This window comes from Salvia hispanica, chromosome 4, assembly GCF_029641045.1.
Source record: "Salvia hispanica isolate PSC_SH4W2 chromosome 4, Shi_PSC_v1, whole genome shotgun sequence".
NCBI classification, from domain to species: Eukaryota; Viridiplantae; Streptophyta; class Magnoliopsida; order Lamiales; family Lamiaceae; genus Salvia; species Salvia hispanica.
The window spans coordinates 44,866,144-44,886,992 of NC_142695.1; the positions used below are offsets into that span (position 1 = coordinate 44,866,144).

The 20,849-nt window shown below is 36.2% G+C and overlaps 4 protein-coding genes across 4 annotated transcripts; all 4 read right to left on the reverse strand.

Moving 5' to 3' along the window:
• Window positions 1–681: 681 nt before the first annotated feature.
• On the reverse strand, window positions 682–2,549 carry LOC125196552 (uncharacterized). The gene has a single exon (XM_048095114.2). It carries the CDS (start codon window positions 2,445–2,447, stop codon window positions 714–716), a length of 1,734 nt encoding a protein of 577 aa, XP_047951071.2. The 5' UTR covers window positions 2,448–2,549; the 3' UTR covers window positions 682–713.
• Window positions 2,550–8,217: 5,668 nt separating this feature from the next.
• LOC125193293 (sugar carrier protein C-like) lies at window positions 8,218–11,178 on the reverse strand. Its single transcript, XM_048091065.2, has 4 exons — window positions 10,938–11,178; window positions 10,428–10,756; window positions 9,463–10,074; window positions 8,218–8,756 (listed from the first exon to the last, which is right to left on the reverse strand). The coding sequence occupies exons 1-4, from the start codon at window positions 11,113–11,115 to the stop codon at window positions 8,337–8,339; spliced, it is 1,539 nt and encodes a 512-aa protein (XP_047947022.2). The 5' UTR covers window positions 11,116–11,178; the 3' UTR covers window positions 8,218–8,336.
• A 1,282-nt stretch (window positions 11,179–12,460) lies between these two features.
• LOC125195209 (heat stress transcription factor A-7a-like) lies at window positions 12,461–14,095 on the reverse strand. Its single transcript, XM_089056775.1, has 3 exons — window positions 13,829–14,095; window positions 12,848–13,485; window positions 12,461–12,720 (listed from the first exon to the last, which is right to left on the reverse strand). The coding sequence occupies exons 1-2, from the start codon at window positions 14,093–14,095 to the stop codon at window positions 12,856–12,858; spliced, it is 897 nt and encodes a 298-aa protein (XP_088912901.1). The 3' UTR covers window positions 12,461–12,720; window positions 12,848–12,855.
• A 1,080-nt stretch (window positions 14,096–15,175) lies between these two features.
• LOC125196202 (external alternative NAD(P)H-ubiquinone oxidoreductase B2, mitochondrial-like) lies at window positions 15,176–20,446 on the reverse strand. Its single transcript, XM_048094619.2, has 11 exons — window positions 20,286–20,446; window positions 20,065–20,178; window positions 19,112–19,394; window positions 18,642–18,848; window positions 18,126–18,376; window positions 17,336–17,558; window positions 17,115–17,219; window positions 16,252–16,524; window positions 16,034–16,155; window positions 15,686–15,805; window positions 15,176–15,583 (listed from the first exon to the last, which is right to left on the reverse strand). The coding sequence occupies exons 2-11, from the start codon at window positions 20,151–20,153 to the stop codon at window positions 15,496–15,498; spliced, it is 1,761 nt and encodes a 586-aa protein (XP_047950576.2). The 5' UTR covers window positions 20,154–20,178; window positions 20,286–20,446; the 3' UTR covers window positions 15,176–15,495.
• Window positions 20,447–20,849: the final 403 nt, after the last annotated feature.

Here is a 20,849-nt window from a genome sequence, read left to right on the forward strand (position 1 = left end):
TTGCTGTGTAGCGTTTATAATATTGTTTTATAAGTGGTGTCACGATGTCACTTTAAAAGGAGTTGTCATTTTAACACAAACCGTATTCCAAACGTTGAAAGGAGCATTTTCTTATTAATCAATATAAAAATACTACTATCAAGGAGTATATTTTTTGAACATTTTTTCGTAGAGACTTAAGTCTCTTGTGGAGCTCACTTTGTTTTCAACATTAATCCATCATATATATATGTAACATAAACGGTCTCAAATGAAAAATGAAATTTATTCAAAACTTGAAAAAAGAAGTAAGACTAAAATAAATAAATTAAATAACTAAAAACAAATTTCTGAACTAGAGAATTTATTTAGGCTCGAAAATCCATATAACACTTTGAGAGTTAGTTGACAAAACAACCACTTGATTCATATACGACTTGTACTAGACCACATTCAAATATCACGTGACTTCTCACGAGCAGCGATGGATGACAACACACTGTACAACCAACAAACACAATTACACAAAAGCAATGAATATGAAGTTACGGACGTCCCAAACAAGCTATTATAATCAGTAGTAGTATTGATATTGATGGTAAAGATGGATTTTGAAAGGCCATTGCCACTACTAATAATCAACAAACTCTCTAATAATATGGATTTACAGAACAAAAATCTTGAACCAAACATTAATACAAATAAAACAAAAGGTGAAGTGTAATGTAGAATTTTCAAGATTGCCGGAAAACATTGAATACATTACGAAATCTAGAGGAACACAATTTCCTGACAATCTTCTTCGCATCCGAAGTCTCATCCTCACCCTCGTCCTCGGCTAGCTTCTCGATGTTTTTAAGGTATCCCGAACTCAACATTTTCTTCCTCGCACTATTACTCCTTGCCAACGACATCAAAATCGAAAGCAGAAGCTTCTTATTCCCCGAGCCCCCTTGCTCGGGGTCAAGCATTTGCATCAAAACGACGACGTTTTTATTATCCTGCACGAACCTCTTTCTATTCTTAGGCACCACTAGCATGCTCGACAGCGTCTCGGCTGCAATTTCCCTTATCTCGAACGACTTGGAATCGAGAAACTTTACGATTACAGGCATGAACCCTGCGTCCCCCATCGCCTTTTTGGCGTACTCGGACGCTCCACACAGCCAGAAACTGGCCTTTAAGGCCAGTTCCTGGACTGGACCCTCCCCGAACCGGAGGAAATGTAGTATGTGATCCGCTAAACCCGAGCTCAACATCGACCTCTCGCACGACAAGCATATCATCGCCATGCTTCGAAACGCAACCTCTCTCGTTTTCGTGGAAACTGCCCGAGCCGGATCCATGATCCCGACAAGCATCGGAATTCCACCGTGTGTAATGATCGTTTCTCGAATTGATTCATCTCTATAAGCCATTGTCTGCAAAAGATCAAGAGCGCTGATCTGCGCGGCCTCGTCTCCCCTGCTTCCGGCCAGGTCGACGAGGCCAGCTACAGCGCCGTCTTCCACCATGAACCGCTTGATCTCCTCCACCGCCGCGAGGTTTTTCAGCACTCCACAAGCCAAGCAAACCAGCTCACTCCCACTGGCGCCGTTGCCGCAACAGATTTTTAACAGAGCAGGGACGCCGCCGTGGGCGGAAACCGCCCACACGTTATCGGAATTCTCCGTCATTTTGATCAAGCACCTCGCCGCGAACTCCTTGCTCAGCTCGGTGCCGCTCTCCACCACTCTGATCAGCGGCGCAATCGCGCCGGCGGCGATGAGCGCGGATTTCCCCGGCGGGAATCCGGTGATGGAGGAGACCGCCGCGGCGGCCTCCTCCACCACCTCCTCCTCGTGAAAATCAAACAAATTGACAAGTAGGTTAACGAAGCCATCAATCTCTATAGCGATCTTGACGAATCTATCATCTTCTCGAATCACTTCGTTGAAGGCGATTAGGGCTTCCAATTTCATAATTTTACCCCCAATTTTGAGCCTGGAAACGACGTCGTTGAGGTAGAAACGCACGTCGTCCTTGGAGGCGGAGGAGCAGCTCGGCCTCGACACGACGAGCGCGTGGCTCTGCTCGAGCAGCCCCGCGGCGTAGATATCGCGGAGGCTGCCGGTGTGGGCGTCGAGCCTGGCCGTGAGCATGTCGAGATCGCTCTGCATGAGGAGCTTCCCGCTGTAGGAGGATTCCGAGCACCGCCGCGCTAGCTCGCCGTAATTTGCCAGCGTGGCGAGAATCTCCTCCACCGCCGCGGACAGCGGCTCATTTTGGCCGCCCAATCCGCAGTTCTCGATGGCGGCGAGGTGAGAGAAGAGCTCCTCGAGCTTGATCCTCGCCGCCTGCCATTTCGCGGTGAAGACCTTGATTGAATGGGAAACTGAAATTAAAGAGGAAATTTGAAGAATTGCTTGCTTTAATTGTTGTTTCTCTGTTACAGATGAGGACGAGGGGGCGGTTTCTTCCTCTCCCATTTCTTTATTGGATTTGGAAGGAACCCATTGCAGCGGAGATTCAAGATTCCGGCGGGCGGTGAGATTGAGAGGTGTGGGTTTTTGTGGGAATCTTATCTGTTGTGAAGAAATGGTCTATTAAAATTTGTAATACAGTTTGCGACAGAACCGCAATTTTGTGTGGAGTTACAAAAATAGGCATGGCTGTATGCGAATAATGACGCCGAGGGTAGGGGTACCTTGGTAATTGCGGTCGGCTACAGGTCTAGTCAGTTGGGACGTCGCACATTTTTTCGTATTTCATTTTCATATAGTTAGATGATTTACTTTAATTTTTTAACGTTTTCAATAATTTTAATAAAAAAATGAAATTGTTTTGAGCACAATCGTATTCATTTCTTGACTTTGTGGGCTCATATTACGCGGTTAACTGTAGTTTTAAATCTTGCGGTTTTAAGTAATTTATTTACCTATATTTTGAGTTTACTTTCTATACTATCATCAGAGTTCATCCTAATATATTCCTATGCCCAATTTGATCAATTAGAGCGAATTCACGAGACATGCTAGTAAAGCAAATTTATTTTAATCCAGTATAACGTGCATTTTGGCAAAGTATATTTTTCCAACCCTTTAGATAGAGCTCAAAGAGCCAATTCAACTTAACAAAAAACTCCAAAAAAGTAGTCACATAAAATGTTGTCTTTTCAGATAATATAGTGTCTTATTCGAAGATAAGCTGAGTCATTATACTGACATGCATAATATGTTTTTGTCACATCTCATAGAATAAAAACTACGCTGCATTTGTTAAAAAGTGAGCTCGTTTTGACTTTTTTTTTATTTGTATGTTTCTACTCATTAACTTGTGTAGCATAGTGGTGCAGTAAATTGTGAGCATGGTAATTAAGAGGGATGCAGATACAGTGGGTTAAATATATGGAAAATGGACCACAGAATATAGCCTTTTTTTAAAATAAGGTGAAATGGATACAACAGATAAAAGAGTAGCTTTCGATATGCATTCTCCTCAACCCCCACCACCACGTGTGAGATTCTTGCTTTTGAGGTCAGTCTTTTCTATACTACAATAAAATTCAGTTAACATTATTTATCACTTTTATTAATGACAAAAAATAAATAATGTCACAGTCCTTTGGCTGAAATAGTATAGTACTCCACCTATTTAATTATTATGCGTCTTAGCTGCGAAAATAGAACTAGGGGGTTTAAATGATTTGGAAATCACAAGATTGAAAGTCGATCCCTTCAATCATGTTGATTGCATTTGCACTCTTTTAATTCTTGGGATTGTTATTTGTTCCTGACTCTCCAAAATGTAATAAATCTTTAATTATGATCTAGGAAGGTCATCTTATAGAGTAGAGGACGCTGAGTTGGGATTAGAATCCAAAAATATTATGTTGGCCAATAAATCATGGGTCTCATAGTTTGATGTGTTACGCACCACATGACCGCGTGGCGTGTCCTAGCTCGATGAACTCGATTATGTGACTTATCCTACAATCAATGCAACCAAGTATAGCTCTATGGTACAAGAGATAGCGCTTGGCGCGGATTGCATGAATCGTCCTACAAACCACGTAGCCACGTCATTTATTCTATTTTGGAGGACGACGGTATGCCCAGGTCGTATCCCTTGCCAACCAAGTGCACGATCCACACTTCTAGTACAAGTCCTTGTCTCATCATCTTTTTTCTTCGAACTTTGTCTTTTTTTATATATATTTTAGTCTTGAGTCACGACCTACGTATTTATTTATCAAATTATCGCAGTAAAAGTGAATCTAAAAACAATGGTCTCATGACAGATTTATGCTCCATATAATAGCGGAAGGTGAAGTATGACTGTTTTGTAAATCAAATTTTGAAATAATGCATTTTCGAAAAGCAATATTCCTACATACGATATTTCGACACGAAGCAACTCCTTTATGTAGCTAGGTGTTACTGGTTGTTAAATAGAAAACGATTTTGTAACAATGAATTTAACGGAAAATGGGGAAACATGGCATCAAAGGCAAATATTTTCTTATCAAGATTTTGGAAAGTTGGGAAACAAAATTTAGTAAAATAAAAGGGACCACAAAAAAGTAGGCTAAATGTCTAAGTAAGGCCAATCCGTTTCATAACAAGACAAAAATGACCATAATTTGGTTTGTGGCGGTTTCTTATTTAATATTTCCACTTTGTTGTAATGCCAGCCTTTAGATTATTATTATAAATATGCGTCAGCTTTGTAGTTTATAAAATTAACTATGAGTTAAAAATTATGTTCATATTTTAGAGTTAACATTTTTAAATTTTTAAAGTGATATTGAATGGGGGCGGTGCCTTGTAGTAATATTTTGGAGTGTACATGTATAGATAATTAGATATGGACTCGAAGCCGAGAGGCTAAATAAATTCATCACATTATTAGTAGAGCAAATGTCACCAACACCTAGAATTAATTAATATATAGACGATTATTCGGCATGAGGGATAATATCATTGTAATGGTGAATTATGTATATGGACTTGTTTGCTTGACAACAGTGTATGGAATCATGAGACTTGACAATTTGGCTAAAATGATTTAAATTATACTAGTACTAAAAAATATGCTCCCTCACTCTTTCTCACAATTCTATATAGCTATATCTACATACAATTTCCATACTATTATCACATATATTAATACAAAATAATGATGAATTGAAGTTCTAGAAATATTAAGATAATTAACATAGACGGAAGTATATTTGTTTCATATATGTATGCTGTATTGTTAAGCCCCAAAAGTTTGTTTCGTCCAGGAATACTTTTCCCTTCACTGGCATGCACTATTTATCAGTAATACACTCATTTCGTTAACCATACTATATTATTGCTATTAATAAATAAATAAATACTAGCTAGGAAACCAAGAATCACTTCTACTCCAATCAATTTTAGTTTTCCTTTTTCCATATATATATGTTTAGCTAGCTATCTGTGTCACGAAATCACTTATAAAATCTTATTATTCTAACAGACTTGCGTATGTTGATAGGCAGGATCGAATTGGTAAAGACTTGCAAAGAATTTCATCAAATAAACACCAACACTCAAGTATATGTTATATTTACGATTCAAATAGATAGTATAATTATATAAACAGTATATTTAAAAAATCCATTTAGTACTTTTAAAAAAAAATTAAAGGTTTAAGTATATAGTGAACTTAAATCTTTTTCATTAAAATCCTTAAATCCCTTCGTAATAATATTGCTTTAAGCTGCTCAAAACGACTTCATATGATCTGGAAAGGAAAAATAAATCCCCTGGGGCTAGAATTAATTAAATAAATAAAATCTCTAGCAACGCTCCAAAATAGCCAACTAATTATTTCAAATCCGTACAATCAAGTGGAGTAGTTAATTAATTTCTAAGATTCCAATAGTTTTGCTTTAAAACGGATAATCCCTTTCCTGTTTAAATTTCTATCACTAGGAGTTAACATATACTATCATCATCATCATAATAATCTCATTCAAACAAAAAACCTATTAATAGGTAATTGTTGATTAATTATGAATAGATTAATTAGATACTCTATACCAATAATTAGAACTGATTATCAATTACATTTTAAATAATTTATGTATGTCTATTATCAAGATAGGGACTACGAAAGGAAGAAACACAAAGACAAAATAATGGTTTGTTGGAATATAGTTTGTAGAGTGAAATGGCTGCCACATGCCTATAAAAGAAGCATATAGATAAGTAAGTGGTGTGTAATTGTTTTAAGGTTTAGTCTAATGTTTGGTAGAAAGGAAAAATTGCTCAAAAATGTTCATCATAATATTTGATTATTTGAAAAGACTTTGAGTGAGGAGCAAGTGAAATTTCAAACATGAACTAGACTTAGCTTCCAAGTGAATAGGTCCAATGTAATAAGATCATATGTATATCACTAAGGTTTATCATAATTTGCAAGATATTCTAATCATATTCATACATTTGCAATCAAAATGATTGTTATTGTGTCTTTCCTCAAACCATTATTTTTTGATTTATTGTGTCAACAATGATTTCGGCATAATGATACAAATGCGAGTTAGCTATATATAGTGCCCTAAAGAAGCAAATTGATGCTCTAATAATGGAATTAAATCTATTATAGTTGGCTATGTCTTGGTTAAGTCATGTTAAATACTAATAGCTAGAATCCAATGTGTAAATAATCGAAAATCTCCACTAACTAGTTGTTCTAGGACTTCAAAACTTAAAAAAAAAAAAAAAAAAAAAAAAAAAAAGACATATATTTGGACCTAATTTTATCGGTGTGACTTATAGGCATGCCGCATGCATGCCACATTTGAATTTCTAAATGTGATTTACCCCTTATTTGTGGTTTGCGCGACATACATAATAACATAAATTGGTTTACCACATCCAAAAAAAATTGTGTCGAATTTTACTTAATTAAAAAAAGATACCAAACTAATAAATAATAGTACTCGGTAGGATTGATTTCAGAGCAACCTTAAATTCTTGAAATAGTTATTCCACAATTCAAGTTGCTTATAAATTAGCATGAGAAATAATCAATGATTTTGCCAAAGCATAACTTTGGTCTAATAAAATTTAAAAAAGTATTATGTGTGCATTAACAATAGTATTATGTGTGCATTAACAATAATTACATATATCAAATAAAGATTCTACACATCAAGAATAAAATCAAAAGAGTGAATGTATCAACGTTATAGCAGTCTGCATTACACGTAATTTTATCACAAAAGTAAAGGCTGAATCTATATATAGCGAGTCAAGTTTATTGTTCAATAAATTAATACGTCCAGAGCTCGAGTTTGGAGTGGTACATAAAAAGTACCTTGATTTTCAATCATTGGAATCGGAAAATTAATGTTTAAAAATTTCAAATGCGAAATGTCAAATAAGAAAACTAGCTCGATTTTCAATCATCGGAACATTAATGTTATATTTTTATGAAATTTAGGTATCGATATGTGATCATAATTAGACTTGACGGGTATATGTATGGGGCTATGGGCTATATGGCTAATATTTGATAGTAGTACTTAACTTTTCAAAATTCTAGCTCGGTGATATGTTGAATTCGATAAAATTTCAAATGTTCAGCAATTTTCACATACGTTCTATATGTTAGCTATTGACAAATGACAAGGCATCATAATAATTTTGATGGTGTATGAGTAAAGCTTTGTTGTTGGTGTATGAGTAAAGCTTTGTTGTTGTTTTTTCATATGAAATTTTATACTCCTTCTTTCCCTTAAAAATATTATTCCGTATCTATTTTCTTTTTAGTCTATCCCTTAAAATTATAAACTTTCTATTTTAGATAACTTTTTACTCACTTATGGGGTATAAGTTCATTCTTAAGTAACAATACTTTAATCACTATTTTCTCAACTTTGTTAATGCTTTCTTACTTTACCAATCATACATTAAAACACGTACATTTTTAAAAGCTCATATTTTTAAAGGACGGAGGAAGTAAATTAAATTACTATATTCAATATTGTACTAAAAGATATAGTCGTATAAATGAAATTAATGAATGACTATAACTCATATGGGCCTATATATGGGCTGGGCACCCAAGCCCAAAACATGATTCGTGTGCATAAGCATAATTAGTCATTACGTTGATTGGTCTCTTTAATTAGAAAAAACTTGATGATTATATGTAAAAGAAATAATTTGATCTTTTGTATTCATCCCATGAAATTAAATTGCCTGAAAATTAAAACCAAAATAGAAAATGACGTGACATAAGTTTTGATTGAAGTCTATAATGTAAAACAAAAATAATTTTTAGACTATAGCTCATTTGGTGTAGCAAAGGAATTGTAAAGAGAAAATAATTAGACACAATTAAGACCTGACAGATGACAGAACTCGGACAATAGCAATTTGCATAGGCATTTCTTGGATGGGAATATTGTTGGTCTCTGGCAAGACCAAGTATATGAAGATAGTCATAGCCAAGGTAAAGAAGCCAAAGAGGAAGAAGAAGCCAGATTTAAAGTGACAAAGCATGGTGAAGAAGGTTTGAGCGATAAGAAAGGTGCAGCCCATGTTGACCGAGACATTCAAGCTCTGAGCCGCAGACCGAATTTCGAGTGGAAATATTTCACTAGGCACCAGCCAAGCTAGAGGCCCCCATGACCAGGCAAATCCACCCACGAATATGCATATAAACACCACTATCACAATTGCATACCACTTGGGTATCTCCCCTCTTACCGCTCCATCCACCCCGAATATCACGCCGATGCATATTCCCACCACAATCTGATCAATATTCATCAAAGTAACATGTCATGACCAAAATAGAGCTGTCAAACATGCCAAACTAGGTTGGCCCGACTGTTTGACATTTGCAATCAAAAGACTTACGTATATAGTATGGTCAATCGCTGATAAATACATCAACCATATCCAATTAAGGTATTGTTTGGTTCTATTTTCTTGGTCAAAAGAACATGAGCTTTTAATTTTAAAGAATTTTGTACTAGTCCAAATGTTTGAAGTTTTGATTGGCAAGAGTTAGTGTTGAAAATATCTCGACTAGCTTCCTAATGATGATACCCATAGACCATAGTGTTGTGTTTTGGCACTATGAATGAACATAAGATCGCCTTAAAATATACTCTCCTAGTCCAACATTTAAAGAGACATTTTGACTCAGCACAAGTTTTAAAAAATTGTTTGATTTCGAGTCAAAGTAAATGGAGAAATTAAGTGGAATGTGAGACTCATTTTTTTATATTAATTTTATAATAGGTTATGAGTATAAAAAGTAAGTGGAATGTGAAGTCTGTATACCAAAAGTGGAAAAAAAAGTTAATGCTTCTTTAAATGATGGACAACCAAAAATGGCAAATGGAAAAAAAAGTTAATGCTTCTTTAAATGATGGACAACCAAAAATGGCAAATGGTTCTTTAAATGTGGACAGAGGATTACATCTGGGTGAGACATGAGAGAGGAGTTATTTACCTGAGAAATGAGCATTTGGATGCCTCCTTCAATGAAAAGGAACCTTCTTCCCCACCTATCCACTCCATAAATGGAGACCACAGTGGCCAAGACATTCACCCCACCGGTGATCACGGCCGACATCAACGCTGCGTTGTAGTTAAAGCCAACGGAGTGGAGCAGGACGGGCATGTAAAATATGATGATATTGATTCCAGTAAGCCCTTGAAACAGGGGAATGGAAAACCTATACTTCTTCTTGAAAAGGTTCCTCCATGGATTTTCCACCTTCTTGGACGCCTCGCACGCTGAAACGATGTCGTTGAACTCCTGATCCACATCATCTACGCCGCGAAGCCTCCTGAGCTTGGCTCTGGCCTCGTCGTGCTTGCCTCGCTCGATCATGAAATTCGGTGTCTCCGGAAGGGCTAAGGCGCCTATGGTAACGATAGCGGCAGGGACGGCGGCGCCTCCTAGGCTCAGCCGCCACCCGAAGCCATCGTTGATTTTGGAAAATCCATAGTTTAATACATTAGCCGCTAAGATGCCTAGAGTGATGCATAATTGAAATCCAATGTTGAGTCCACCTCTGTACTTGTAAGGAGCCATCTCAGAAAGGTATAATGGAACAGACTGCACAAACACAAGTTATTTTTAATCACTATTATAAACGCTTATTTTCTTACGAAATTTACTTTGAAATTGATCGATCTCTGCCTATTTTAACCAAATTTATCCAATTATTGTCAGTGAAGATGAAGCCCACTATATAAGAGATAAAAACTTACTAAAAATGGAAGATAACTATTTTTGTGGTACAAATATGAAAATATTGGGCTATCATATGGTTGTGATTAAATCCATAGATTGTCACATCTAAAGTTCAGATTATACTATATAAAGATATGATTAAGTTGATAACAACACTATATAAAGTTGTGATTAAGTTGATAACAATACTGATCAAGTTGGGATAGCAAAAAAACCTGGATAGAAAATCCAACTCCAAATCCCTGAAGAATACGGCCAAGAATGAGCATCCATAGAGCATGAGAAGGGGCCAACGCATTGATCAAAGCTCCGACGAAGAAGAGCACACCACCGCCCACCATCGTTGTCTTTCTGCCCACTTTTCTTGTCAACGTCGATGCGACGACTGACGAGGAAAGTGCAGCTAAATACAAGGACGATGTAAACATAGAGAGCAAATGGCTATCAAATAGGCAATATTGATTCACACTCGATGCCTCCATCAACTTCTTCAGCACTGACGGGAAATAACTCTTCAAGAATGCATCCATCGACGTAACTCCACCTATTATATGTTTTTAATTTATTACTATATAAATAAATTTTGGTAACAATTCAACAATTCATAGCTTATGGAGTACAAATATGAATTGCGAATAACTTCTCAAAATTAAGATTTTAATCATTTAAAGTAAAAAATCCTAATCCTTCAAAGAAATAGGAAATGTACATTAAAAAAGAAATACCTGAAATTCCAATATCATAACCGAAAGTGAGACCGCCTGTGGCTGCAATAACGCAGGTTATAATAGCGTAAGGTGTCAAGTTGCCTGGATATTCTTTCTCTTCGCCCATTATCTCTCTCTCCTTCAAAAATCCACCATTATTATTTAATACTGAAAATCGAGGAAATAGTATTATCATCTACAAAGACTAATAGAAACAAAACAAACACGGAAATTTCTGACGAATTCCGAGTCGTGAACAGTTTTTGGGTCCCAACCAAAGATATTTTTCTCCCAAATGGAGTATTAATCAATTAGAATTTTGAGTGATAAGTCATTACATTTACCTCCACTCAACGGCACCATGGTGATGGTGTGCATTAATCACATTCATGCTACTTCATCCGACCCATGATAGATGTTACGTAACAGCACGCAAGATTTGTTTTATGTGTTAAGTCTAATGTGAAATTCATAGTATTAATGTGTAAGATATAACTTTTTTCGAAAAAGGAAATGTAATACTATCTTTTATGGAACAAATTAGAAAGGAAAGTATGATACTCTATTATGGGATGGATGAATGAGAGTCTCGTTTTTTTCATTTTGGCCCGTCAGCGAATAGTAGTCCCAATTCATTTTTATTATAAATGGTAATAAGTTTCACATTCCATTCACATTTCATTTAAAACTAATATATATAATTAGTGGGACTCATGTACTACTAACTTTTTTTCACTTACTTTTCTTAATATTTTTTATAATCCGTTTTGAAAAAAATTGAGACTCATGTTCGCGGATGGATGGAGTATAATATTAGTAGTATTACTCTACCAATGTCGTGGCCCGATCATCACCGTTAGTCATTTCAGGTTTAATTTCATATAACCACCGTTTACTTGACACTATTACATACTACTCCATGGCACTAGCTATTTTCACAAATTTGACTAACTTTTGCTGCTTGAATTTGACGAAAATATAAAATTTACATTATTATACGATTTTCACGACATGTAAATCTTGTAAAATCGTATAAAATCATGTAAGAGTACATTGTTATTTTTTTTATTGAAATTCCGATTTTCAACCCACAAGCAAATCTTGAAATGATGGCTATTAGTTCCACGTTTTATGCAGATGGAACGAGGGAGTATGTAATATAATTGAATTTCAAATAGTATGATGTATGTTTCTCTCGAGTTAATTGATTACCAATTGTTTTTCTTAAGTACAATAACATACGACTCCCTTCATCTCCCATTCTGTATCCCATCTTAATCTGATACGGGTTTTAAGAAATATAAAAAATTGGATAAAAAAAGTTAGTAAAAATGTGGATCATCCATTTATATACTATCATTAATTTCAAAATAAAATGTAAGTAAAATAAGTTAGTGGAGTGTGAGATCCATTACCAAAAATATAAAAAGAGAAAATAGGACAGTTAATAAGGAACATGTCAAGATGAAAAAATAGGACACATAATTGGGAACAGAACATAGAATACATCTATTTGGATTAAAATGCTAGTGATATTTCGAGAAATTATGCCGTAATATATTGAGAAATTAAGCACCGCCGGTTCAGTATCGAAGTTAGCAATAACATGATTAAACTACCATGAAGATCAGTAACTAATCATAATCAAATGTACCTTAACTCACATAACCATAACCACAACGCATATATAGATATACTAATTAATGCACCAAACAAAGCTTAAATTATGGATATCATAATTTCCTCCTTGGGTTCTTCCATTCCAGTAACAGATCAATCCAGCATCTACTCCTTCGAAACACTCAAGAAAATAAAAATATAAACCTCATCAAATAACAAGAAAACCATATATGTAAATGTGCAAGATTGATTGAAATATCCAATCTTTAAATAAATAGTACTAGTATATGTGAAAAAAGGGCACTTACCATTTTGATTACCAAAGATCAGTAGTAGAACTCTGGATGAGCCATTCTTCAAAATCTTGAGCCATAGCATTCCTATTTGCAGCTTCATCTTCACACACCTCATCATCTTCAAACAGCCTCTTCTTCACATTTTCAAACACAACGGAGTACTCTCCGATCATGGCTGCTGATTCTGATTCATGATCACCCGAAGATAAAACTACCGGCTGCTTTTCCGCCTCTTCTTTCACCACCTCATTTGCATGATCCTCTTCATTTTCTTGAGGTGGGATTTCTTCAATGACGGCGGGATTCTCGCTCCTCTCCTTCTCTCTCATGACGATGATCTCGCATGCTTTGGCCCATTGCGCCACGAGTTTGTTGGACGTGGCCTCAAGGGTGGTGGCCTTTTGTCTGACCGTGGCGATGTGGAGCTCTATGTCTGATTGATGCTTCTTTAGCTTCTTGATTTCTTGTGTCGATTCGTCGATGGATTTGTTTAGGGCATCGAGGGTGCGGGAGAGGGTGTCTTTTTGGCGCCGAGGAGTTGAGCTTTGGAGTGATCGTCTCTTCATGTTGTAGAGGAGATGGGGTTTCCCTTCTTGAAAATCTGGACTTATATACTCCCATTGATTCTCCACTCCAATTTTACGAAAACCCTATATTAAATCATCATCATCAAATAAAAAATTAGCTTTGATACCTTACTATATTAGTCAACTAAGTTATATATGGGCAATAAATTAAAAGTTAAGGAAGAAGGGGAAAATCTAGATCATACACATAAACATATCTGTATAAATAAATGAGGTAGGAGTATAAAGCATCATCATCATCAAATCAAACACTTATTAGTTAGCTACTACAAAAAATTCTTATTGATCAACCAATAACCATAATCAGTGAAAATTGCATATCTTGATCATCATCATCGTCATCTAAATAAACACTATTTTTAATTAACTAAAAAAGACATGATTGTGTGTAAGTATGTATACTTACGTAGTTGTTGAGCTGGTAGACAAAGCTAGAAAAATTGTTGTGTCTGAAATAGTTGGGAAGTATTTCAACAGAGAACTTGATGTGATCCCAAATAATGAAGCTGTCACCTAATTTACCCCAAGAAATTATGGAATTTGAGCTTGGATCATTGACCATGTGGAAGGTCTTGGTCAAGAAGGCAGGAGGTGGCCCAAACCCCTTCCCCGCATTTCTACGGCTGTCGCTGCTGCCATCTCCACTGCTCGGACCACCGATCTCTATAGTCATTTTCTTCTGTTACTTGAAACTGATTTTTAAATCAATTCTTTCTTGTTTCTTCCCTTAATACTTTTCTTAAGTACTCATGCATGCATATATATTATTGTCTGTGAGCACCTTTTTCAGATAAATCAAGGCTGTTGATTTTTTCTGTGAAACTTACACCTGTGATTAGAATATTCTCAAGCATAATTGATTAGTTGATCTGTACTAATTATTTGGCGTGATCCTTGTGCTTCACTAAATTGTACAGCGAGGTACCATTTCATGCTACGGATGTGCTAAAATGTATAATGCCGTTATTTTAGAATAAAATCAAATTCATGATTATAAACTATATTATGGTAAACATTTAGAATATCTCCGGTACCTTTTTTAGAAGGTAATATTTGTGTTGGTACTTTTTTTAGGGAAATTGTGTTGTACTGCTACTTAAAATTATGAATGCAGTTTTTTTTCAACAAACTATGTGCTTTCGCGTTTTCCGTTGTGAAATTTGCTAAATGAAGTTCTTTCTTGAGATACTATTTTAGTTCAACGAACAGATACATCAGTCATTAAGTCCGAGTCGGTCGTTAATTATAAGTCACAATCGTCTATTCTATGACCGCTCATTTAGTTATCGTAATATGCATGGAGTATAAATTAACGACTAATGATAGTTTTGAAGCAGCCGAGTATATTACGGCCGTTATTCCAATGGGTTTTTCTAGTGTTGGGACTACAAATACTTATTCCTAAGTGGAAAGTATTCTTTAATATAGGTTTAACAGAACTTTCCATTTTTTTAAAACATAATTAAATGCATGCAAAACTCATAAATTTAACAAGCTAATAGTCATTCGCAAATTCAATGATGTGATCAAAGCATAAAAAATTATATTTATGTTACATACAAGAAGAAATATAAATGATCTCAAGTTGAGACTGAATTTTGGATCCGGAAAAATCTGAATTGTGACAATTGATAAGTTAATTAATCGTCTCAAGTGTAGACTATTACTAATATTCAATCAGGGAATTTTTCTCTAAAATCATCGAAAATGGAAATTTCGCCATATAAAGCCATTGAATAAAGCTACCCCAAAATCACCCAAAACGTAATTTCGCCATATAAAGTCGTGGAATATTGTTCAAATAACTGCTGGTATACAACACCAGAAAATTCACATATATATGCATATATGGACGGAGTACAACCGTTATTTCTCAAGCAAAAAAGCCAAGCCATTGTATCTCACATCTAGCTGCAAAATTTGGCATGGTGGATTTATGTAAATCAGCTGCAAAGGTATTCATCGTCATCTGCCTAGACGATAGAAACGACTCAAGATGTAGGTATGTACCATTAACCAAATAAAGAGATGTAGCACCATTTATTGTGAGAAGAGTTAGATCATTCTGAATGATTAGATGCCGCTAGAGTCCCTGCCAAAGATGAAACGCCTACCCCAGTCGGATATCACCAGCGCTCTAGTACGCCAACTTACTAGCTTGCTGAAACACACACAAATGCAAAGCAATCAAATAAATGCATGAAAAGAAGGGCTGCTGCTAAACCAATCAATCCAACAGAAGAAATGAATAATCCAAACACACCTTGCATATACAGAATACCAAAGCCACTGAGTGCTGTGACCAATTGAAACCCAATCTCCAGGAAGCTGTGCTGCCGTTTGCTCCCCTCCCAAAGGAGCAAATTGCCCGAGATGCTTGTACCTAGAAGACCATATTATATAGGTACACCTTACATTAGAATGAAACTCATATCTTCTGCCCCTACACTCTGATTTTTAATTACTGTTGCTGCTGAATGGTTTTGATTTTTTGTTGGATTAACTAAATTTAAGGAAAGTGAAGGAGTGTTCGGCTATCTGGTTTATATTATAGGAAATATCTAGGGAGCAGGGGTATGGAGCATTAGAATATAAGGACATGAGCTCAGACCTGAAAGGACGAAACCTGTGACGTCCTTCACCCCTGAACCGCAGAGGGCCTTCTGGATTTTCCTCGCAGTATTCCATGCGGTTGAAACAGTCAGCTAGATAGGAACCTTGCTGTGCTGCAACCTGAAATGTCATCAATTGAGTGTTGGAATGCCGTCATAATTTTTGCAATAGAGGGAGAGATTAAATTCACCATGATGTATCATTGGAGAGACGAACCTGGGCAGTTGCTGGAAGATTCTTCATCTGAGAATCGACCTGAGAAAGAGCTGCCTTGAACTCTTCCAGATTCACTTCAACTGATTCCTTAGCAGAATCCCCTTTTGAATCTTTCAGAAGATCAACAAGGCTACTCAACTGTTTATTTTTCAAATATAGTTCAACTTGGGGGTATCTTTCACAGATATCCTTGAGTGTTTCTTGAAATTCCTTGACAGTAAGTGTCTTGGAGTCGTCTTTATCTGCCTTTTGAAATATAGCCCAAATATCTTCCTGGCGTGATAAAAAAATAGGGTTTTACTTTGTCAGAAACTAAACTGAAACAGAACCATATCTAAAACTGATTGCAAGATATGACTATCACAACTTAACAAACGTGAAAATAGCCTTGAAAACATCATTCGGAGAAAGAGTTTCAAATAGTCAATGTGGCTTGTTTTCTTTAGACAAACATCTACAACTTAACCTCAATGTCTGTGCATGCAAGTATATGGTATTTTAAGTATAAAACAAGAACAGAGACTAGCGCGGTACTTAAGATACAAGACCTGAGCTCAAAATCAGGTAACGAGATCTGAAGCAACATGAATCATAAATTTGCAGCAAGTTACTCTTTCAGTAGTAAAACTATTTAGGAAAAGATTTTGTAAGCCTGCATATAATAGTCCTGTGTATCTACATATGATGCTGGTTCATTTTGACTAATCTAGTAGCATACTGGAAGACAAAAATCATTTTCCTACCACCCAGTGAAGCAGAAAGAAAATGAAAGGATATTATGACAAACTAACAAGCCAAGGTTCTTATTAAGGATGAGAAGTAAGAGTCTTTATGACAAAATTAGGTCTATAAGGCAATAATACCATGACTTTGCGCTGATTGATTGTGGCACAGTCTCCCAGTGCATAAATGTCACTCGTCCCTTCTACTCGTAGCCACTCATCAGTTGCTAGTACACGTCTATTACCCTGGATAACAAAAAAGACCAAGTCTTAAAACAACTACGTTTGGATTCATAAACCATGAAAAAACAGCAAATATAACAATAGATAAAACGTAAATAAAGCCCCCATTGCGTTTCTACCTGACCAACTTGCTTCATGAATTCCATTATAACAGGGCGAGTTCCAATTCCAGTTGACCACACAACCATGCCATATGGCATATTGGATATTTCACCACCATTCTTTACTTGTTTAGTGGAAATTTCTTTATCTGTTACCTTCACAACCATTGCCCCGGTTTTTAAATCAATTCCATCTCTCTGAAATTTTTCCTCAGCAAAAGTAGTAATTCTTTTGTCAAACCTGCACAGATCATTGTGCATGAAACAATAGGTCATCAGTAAGTGGTCAAACATGAAATATTTCATCTTGAGTCCATGATTCATCTCCACTAGAAGTAAACTATGCATATGAGAAACCCAGATACTAAGAAAGAAACCTAAGTGTGGGTGGCACAAAAAAAAAAAACAAAGTCAATGAACCTGAAGAAGACATGCCCTGTTACCCATCTCTGCCAAAAGTACTGTTATAGGCAAGCATGTTATAGAATAAAAATGCTATTTCTATCAAGAAAATGATAATGCATGGTCTATTTATGAGCCAATACAAGGGAAGCATAGTGAACATGTCTATTAGGACATCATAAATATCTCGAATAATGATGTTCCAAGGTTGTGATACCTATATCAATGTACTACAAGTTGAAAAGACTACAGTACTTTTCAGATTTATGTTACAATATGCCCAATACATACATATTTAGATGGCTAACAGCAGCGACAGAAGGATAGTTTAAAACGTTTCTAATCAAAATATTGAAGCAGAGTAGCTTAATCATAAGAAATTAGAGTCAAACAAGTAATTACTTACATGTTCAGAATATGGTCTGTAGCTTCAAGAAGTGTTATCTTAACAGCATCTTTCACCTTGGGATATAGTTTTACTAGATCTTCAGTCACATAATCATGAAGCTCTGCTGCAAACTCCACACCAGTTGGACCTCCACCAACAACAACAAAATGAAGAATTTTTTTCCTTTCTTCATCACTTAGATTAGGCAAGCTCGCCCTCTCAAAACAATCAACAATCTTCCTGCGGATCTTCTGAGCATCTTCTATTTCCTGCAGATCATACAGTATCAAATCCAAGTCAAAAATAACAAGAAGAGAATAACAACTTTCATGCCAACAAACCTACAAAAATAGGATATATAGGTATGAAGTTCATGCACCAAAATTCTGTGATCATATTTTTACTCTGATCAATGGTTAATGGAATCACTCACTTTTAGCAATGTTGGGAGAAGCTATTGATCCAGTCCAAGAAGTTTATAGTATGCAACAAAGAATCCCAAATTTCTATGGTAAGACAAGTTTTCAATGTTACCTTCAGGAAATGGCAATTTTCTGCCACACCAGGGATATTGAATGTATTAGAACGGGCCCCGACAGAAACCACAAGGTAGTCATAATCTACAACAATCTCCTCTATCTGATTCGGATCACCAGCCAGATTAGATCGACAGTAGACTTTCTTATTTTTTGCATCAATCCTGTAGCACTCTGCTTCCCAGTAGTGAACATTTACATTTTTCTGCACAAACCTTCCACTAAGTAAGCAATAAAATAATAGCAACCACAATGCAAAAATAAAAGTCATGCTGACAATTGTTTCATAGGAAAAAAAAAACTGCATAACTTCAGTAAGATGGCTTTACAAAGCTCAATAGAGTATAAAAAGAATCATGTAAATTGTAAAGTACTGATGAAGTGTGCAAAGTTAAATAAAATGACAGATAAGTTGTACAGTATTCAAGAATAGAACAGGATTGCAACTCAATTGCTAAAACTGAATACCTTTCTGACAATATTGCGGATGGGTTCAACAATGCTGCGAGCTTCCACAGTGCCAACTGTCACACTTGGTAGCAATGGGGTGAATGCAAAAAAATTACGTGGTGATATCACCTGGACATCATAGGATGGATCTTTCAGGTTTTTCAAGAAACTTGTTCCAGCCCAACCAGTTCCAAGTACCACTACTCTCTTTTTCTTGTTCTTGTCATCAGCCTCGGATGGATTGACAATACTTATTCCATCGTCTGATTTAGCATCAGAAAATGCCACAAGTCCCCCACCACTGCCATCAATGCGCAAAAAGTTTGGAGTTCAGTAAGGTTTTCAAATCGTGTAGAGACAATGATGAGTCCAACATATTTCTCTCCCAAATGAGAACTGAATTCTCGAAAATTATGCAAAGTCACACATCAAACACTCTACCTAGAATATGGTTCGACTATCAAACATTTGTACGGAATTAAGCAAACCAACAAGGAAATGCATTATTTGTTACTACAGCTTATCTTACTGCACACATCTATTGTTACAAAAACATGAGAAATACAGAGAAAGTCTCCAAAACTAACATTCATGCAGTTCAGATCTTCAGAATCTATCCATCTAATCGTTGCGCAATAATCATGAATTCATATCATATAATCATATTAACAGCCGTTCTTAACCGATGCTAAAAACACAAACCAAAATAAAATGAAACTCAGCTTTCCGTACACACCACAGTTAAGGCATCTTAAAACCGAGGGCCATAATTTTCATCAATCAATCAATCAATCACTCTCCGCCAACAATACTCCACGGAGACGTCGTGCAACGGTAAAACCGCGCAGAAATGTACAAATAAGACACAATTTCCATGCCAACTCTCCAAGCACAAATGTTCCAACTAAACAGAAATAGCAGAGAATTCCAACAGCGAAATAAAAGTCTAGCAAAACGCAAAAGTGAATTACCCGACGGTGAAAACAATCAGCATTTTAGCAAGCGACGATTTCTCTCGGAAAGTTCTCGAAAGCCTCTGAATCGCCGTCATGTTTTGCATTTGTTAAACTTCAACGGGAGATCACCTGAAAACAAATCATAACAGAAGCAAATCAATGAAACTAAGCCATACATACACAAAGCCTGCGGAGCTAAAAGGAAAAGGTAAAGAGAAGTGTCGTCCAAGGCTCACTTGTAGAGAGAGAAACGACGGAGATGGAGAGTCTTAGCTGGTCACAATAGTCAGTTATGATGTAGGGCGAATCAAAACTAGAGCCCAAAAAGGTTGGAGGAGGGAGCACGGAAACGTGGTGCGGTGCAGTTGAACCTTCCTCCGCTGGCTTTGCGCACAAGAAAATTAGGACACGTGTCGCCCGGAATTCGGTGACGGTCAAGGTAGGTGAGAAACGCGTGTGGGTGCCCACATGCCAACTTGCGTCTTCACCATTGTACAAATTCGGATTCCCATGGTACAATACAACAAGGCATGCATGTGGTGATACGGACGTCTTTCCGTTGAAAATTAATTAACAAATGGAGTACTATATTTTTATCATTTTAAATTTTTTGTTGATCCGATCCGACATGCTGTTGCTCTCTAATTACTCTTCTCATTTGAAGTTTTGACTTTCCAACGTGTCTAACGTCACGAGAATATTCATTTATTTGTAGGTGGCATAAATTGATGTCATCAAAGATTTGAAGTTTATGCTTCGTGATTTAGGGTGTAAAATTAGAATTTTGGAATCGAAACGTT